Here is a 5,633-nt window from a genome sequence, read left to right on the forward strand (position 1 = left end):
TAATTATTTTCTGAAATTTGGCATTTCTATTGTAAAATTAGTGTTTTAGTTCTTTCAAATTTACAACCTAAAAACTTGAAACGACGTCGTCCGACCAAACACTAAAAAGACACTCAAAACCACGACCCCCACTCGAAACCGTCTCTACAAAGCCGACAATGACTCCGGTCGAAACGGCACGTCCGAATAATCAAACAAACCGCCCAATGCAACGAACTCCCCGCCCAACCCATTCTCCTCCGCCGCGCCGGAGGAGAACCCCATTCCAATCTCGAACAAGTCGTAACACGGAAACTCATCTTCAAACCCTACGTTCCCATCCAACTCAAATACACCAGGAGGAGAAGAAGCAGCAGGCATAAAATCAATAGCCTCCATCCTCTTCCCATCAGTACTCAAACCTCCCGTCGGCGGCAGACCAAGCTCATCATCGGACGCGCCGTAAAGATAACCAAGCTCGACCTGAGGAGTCTCATTCTGATGAGACGGCGTTTTGACCGAAGGTAGTGCTTGAATCTCCTCCTCGAAGCTTCTAATGAAGGAGTCAAGTTGAAGACCTTCAATACTCTCATCACGCTCTAGTACGACGTCGGAATCTTCAAGGATGTTGAGTAAGTCATCTTGAATGTCGTGAGATTCCGACAGATTAATGGTGAAATCAGCGACGGATTCTAAATCTTGAACAACATTCCAGTTCCCCTTGGTGCATGGATTGAGAGAAGTGAAATCCGATGAGTCAAGTCGTCTGAGCTTGGACTCGGCCGAGTCGGCTAGTGAGTCCTCGAACTCGCTGAGAAGTCGCCTTTTGTTATCGGTGCAATTTTCCATGGAAAAAGAGATAGAGAAGGGAGTGGTGTGTGAAGGAGAGGAGAAGCGAGGGAGGTTTAAAAAGAGGGGAAATGGGGGCATTGGAATTTGAAAGGTAGGGTTTGATGGGGAAGAAAGAGACAAAGACACGTGGCGGATAAAGAGAGGGTTTAGAAACCTCATTCTCAGTCCTCTTCTTCCACTTTTCTTTCCCTTTTTTTTTTTTCTTTTTCCAATTTTATCCACTGTCTTTGTTTTTAATGATTCTCCTCCTCTTTTTCTATTTATTTTTTTATTTATATTTGGTTTTGCTTTCTCATTTAACTATATTTGAATCAAATTTTGAAGTCCGCTCCGGGGCCCACAGACTTGGCATTGAATTTCGCCTTTTTTTTTTTTCTTTTTTTTTTTTCAGTTCATTTACGTTTTTCTTTTAAACAAAATAATTCCATCGTTGGGCTCGGCGTTGAACCGGACTACGCACCGCCCCTTCAATGCTCCACCCGACCTTTGCAATTCCATTACACCATTCTTTATTTTGGCTTCAATCTCCTCAATTTTTTATTTCAAATTAAATAATTATCTAATGACGTGTCAAATATGGTTTACGTACAAGTGTCATGTTAAAACGAAAATAGGGGCTGTAAACAGAATAATAAATAAAAGAAACCGGAAATAAATAAATAAATAAATAAATAAGGTGCTTTCGCGTCAGGCATGCACCATATTTTACAATTACAAAATAATCTGAAAAGTATTCAAGAAGATTTAAAGTAAGTAATTAATTATACTCGGATATTTTTAAAAAAAATACTCTTAACAAACGGATGCCGTTGACGGGAACCAATTACGCGCCTTATAAAAAAATAATAATGGTAACGATCGTTATCTTCCGTTGGAATGCCGTGCCACACTTCCCCAGCCGTGAACGGCAATGTTGTGGACAAGTAAATGGTAGGTGGGCCCTAGAATTTATTATAATCCAACGGCTCACATTTATTCTCCTGGTCATCACGATTTACACACTACCGCACTAAGTCAACTGGATTTGTATATTTTCTTTGATATTATTAGGTAATAAATAAAGGTAGATAGTAGGAAAGGTTGTATCAGAGGTACACATCATGCATACAATTTAGCCATCTTTTATTATTTTTTTAATTTATTTTATTAATTAAAATACAATTAACAAATAATAAATTTATTTTCGGTTTTTTTGAAAAAGAATTAGCCAACCATGTCTTTTAATACATGAAATTAAAAGTACACGTAATTTTAAAAAATGACAAAAAAAAAAAAAATTGTGGAAATAGAAAAAGAGCAATGATTAGTGTGGGGGCGGAATGGCGGAGCAAGGGGAGAAGTACTGTGGCGAGAAGCAGTTTAGCGGATCCCAAAGCGGTTTGAGATGGAGGTGGAGGAGGAATAAGTAGGCGCTGCTACATGCACGGTGCCACATCATACGCTTCTTGCCACGTGGTTCTACTCCGCCCTCACTGCCCTCCACACGGCACCGTCGCCAATTTCCAACAAACCGCCTTACCAAACTACCAGGCCGGATCTTCCGGCGGGGGATTAATCTGTGGGCCCTTATTTCTTCATTTATTAAATTCTACAAAAAAGGGAAAAGGAGAGGAAAACTGACAGGTTGGGTGTGAGGGATCACGTGGTAGCGGTGAGGTGAAGGCACCGTCACGTGACGCGCGTCCATCATGTTCTGTGTTGGGCTTTATGACACGACCCACAACCCAACCCCTCTCAGATATTTTTATTTTATCCTACACGTCCTTTACATTTTCGAATCCTGGATTTTGTCGCTTTCCTCTCTCTCTCTCTTTTTTTTTTTCTTTAATTTTAAAATTAATTTTTAAACTTTTTTCAAAATTTAAGAATATTTTTAAATAAAATGTTAACTTTTCTCTCTGAAATTAATTTTAGGAATATTTTAGGTATTTTTATTTTTATTTTTATTTTTTAAGTTTAAGTGTATTGTTTATATTTTTTTAAAAAAAATTAAGAGTATTATTGAAATTTTGAAGTTTGAAGTATTAAGCTTTTAATATTTTATTTTTTATTTTAAATTAAGAAAAAAAAATTATCTTAATGTTTGCATCAATTTAATTTTGTTAAAGTGATGTGATATGTCTTTCGGACTAAGGCATGAACATTAACTACTAATTAATTGAATATTACGTGAAAATTAATATATTTAAAACCTAAGGACAAGTGTGGGTAATTTAAGATTTTAGAAGGATAATTTTTTAGGTTTAATTAAAACATACATCCTCAAAATTAACTTGGTAAATTCTAATTTTATATATATACATTTTTATGTTTTATTATCTATTTTTTACTAATATTTTAAAAAATAAATAAAGTAAAGTATTTATTTAACAAATGTTAGAATGAAACCAACATAAAATAAATAAATAAAATTAAATCACATTAAAACAGGACTTTATCAAATAAAAATAAATGCAAAAATATTTAATAATAATTTAAATACCCACAACAGAACAAAACAAAAGAGAAGAAATTAGAAATTGTTTAAATATATTTTACACGTCACCCTACTTAATAATTTGATATATATATATATATAAAGTTTATTTCTTGGATCATATATGTATAGCATTATTGTAGTTATAATATTTTAGGAGTTAGATGGTGAGCTAATCCAAATTGGACGAGGAGGTACATGAATCTATAGCTTTAGTTTATTTTCTTGTAAATAAATTTAAAGAAAGATCGAGATTTTCATAATAAAAACAAATTAATTTTCTCAAAAATAATTTTTTTAAAACGTGGTTAAAAGGTTGACGTGTAAATTTATATTTATGCCACGATTATGCATAATTTGTGTACCCAGAAAATAACACGAAGCTTCACGAAAAAGAATAAAAAAATCCCACTTCTTTTTTTTTTAATATAATTATGGCGTGAAATAAATTTCTAATTTTAATTGTGTGAGAATCTCCCATCTGAAAGTGAAACGAAATATTAAGGATAAAAACATTTTCCTAATAGACGGTGTTATAAATAATCATATATTATTATAAATAGCATAAATAATAAATTTCATCTTTTAATGTAAAATTTATAATTAATTATTGGATACGTGATTGATAAGTAATTATATTTTTGTTATTTGTATTTATAAAAGAAAATATTATTGTGGCGTGGATAATTGGGGAGAATATAATTATATTAGAAAAAAAAATTAAAAAAAATGACACAAGATTTTCCACGGATGTCATTTTCAAATAATTAAAGCAGGCGTCTCACTTATCTCGTGGATTACGCAACTTTCATAAAATGCCACATCTATCCCATCTTCTAATACTATATTTATTTTCTTAATTATCATATATAAAACCACCCGTTTTCATTAAAACAAATTTTTAAATTTAAAAAAAAAAAAAGATTTAAATTTTTAGAATTTTATTATTATTTTTTAGCCATTACTTCGTTTCCACCGCTATTTTAGAATTTTTTTAATAAAATATTAAAATTAAAAAAATCGATCACATTTCTCTATAATAATAAGATATCGATTGTTTTAAGTATAAATTTTCGTAATTTTATTTTATGCAACATTCAAACGCATCTATTTTTTAATAAATAAATACGATTTAAAAGAAACAAAATTTGGCATCTCTTTTCATTGAAATGAAGAATTTAAAGATTCTCTTATCTTATCCCTTTTTCTTATCTTAATCCTCTAAAAAAAAGTAATTTCTTTACAAAAATATCGATAATTGTTAATTTAAAACTATATTAGTAGTTTAAATTTATATAAAGCCAAGGAGAAAAATGTAAATTTAATTTTATGTTTTCTTTTTAATATTAATTTTATTGCGAACCAAATTATAATTAGGTGAATAAGAAATTCATTACAAAATAAATAAATAAATAAATAAATAAATAAAAAGTTCGGTAGAAAAGCAAATATTGAATTCCATGTGTTGACGATTTATTCCTCAACCACTACTTTTTATTTTTATTTTTTTAATTCTGAAACACGTTTTAAAAAGAAAAAACACATTCATGAGGAAAAAATATAGGTATGGCAAAGATTAAACATAGGGAGAACAACAAAAATAAAAGCCCTTAAATTATACTCTTTGTTTCATTTTTAAATATTATAATTAAGGTTACATATTTACTTTTTTTTTTTTTTTAATTTTTATTTTCATTTAGTTCCTAAATTAGTATTTTACATATTTATCCTTGAATATGTACTATTTTTTAAATTAATTGAATTAATAAAAAAGTTAACACACATCCATTTATCATATGATAAAATACCTAAAAATAATATTTAAAATCCTTACTATAACCAACCATTTGAAACAAAAAATAATCCAACACTCCCACTTGGGGAATATGAAAGACATTTTCAAAGCCCCAAATTTCGAATTTAGTTGCAATATGCGACTTATGAATTAGTCTTTTGTGGACTTAATCTCCCTTATTATTATTATTATTATTTAAATTATCTTATTTAGATAAGGTTAAATTTGTAATTTAACTTTTGTATATTATATTAATAATGGAAAATGTGTTGAGAAATAATTTTTTTTTTTTTAATTTTGACCCATTTGTTTCTTTTCCTTGCTTTATACGGTCCACAATATTATTATTTTTTAATGGCATTTCCTTTTTTTTTATTATTTTATTTGATCGGCTGCCTTTATAGATTAATTAGTCCTTTGTAAAGATCACATGGCATTTTGACCATAATACCCTTTCTAATTTCATCAGGATTGATTTGAGTTGACCATTCCCATTTGGAGCTTGACTTAAACCTTGTAGTCAATAGTTTC

General features: G+C 30.2%; 1 protein-coding gene across 1 annotated transcript; it reads right to left on the reverse strand.

Annotated features, from left to right (window-relative positions):
* Positions 1-876, reverse strand: LOC111783283. The gene has a single exon (XM_023664205.1). It carries the CDS (start codon positions 826-828, stop codon positions 145-147), a length of 684 nt encoding a protein of 227 aa, XP_023519973.1. The 5' UTR covers positions 829-876; the 3' UTR covers positions 1-144.
* Between the last annotated feature and the right edge of the window lie 4,757 nt (positions 877-5,633).

The sequence above is a fragment of the Cucurbita pepo genome, chromosome LG20 (assembly GCF_002806865.2).
Source record: "Cucurbita pepo subsp. pepo cultivar mu-cu-16 chromosome LG20, ASM280686v2, whole genome shotgun sequence".
NCBI lineage: Eukaryota > Viridiplantae > Streptophyta > Magnoliopsida > Cucurbitales > Cucurbitaceae > Cucurbita > Cucurbita pepo.

Coding starts and splice junctions, on each gene's coding strand:
- LOC111783283 (XM_023664205.1), bottom strand. CDS start 828: ATGGAAAATTGCACCGATAACAAAAGGCGACTTCTCAGCGAGTTCGAG.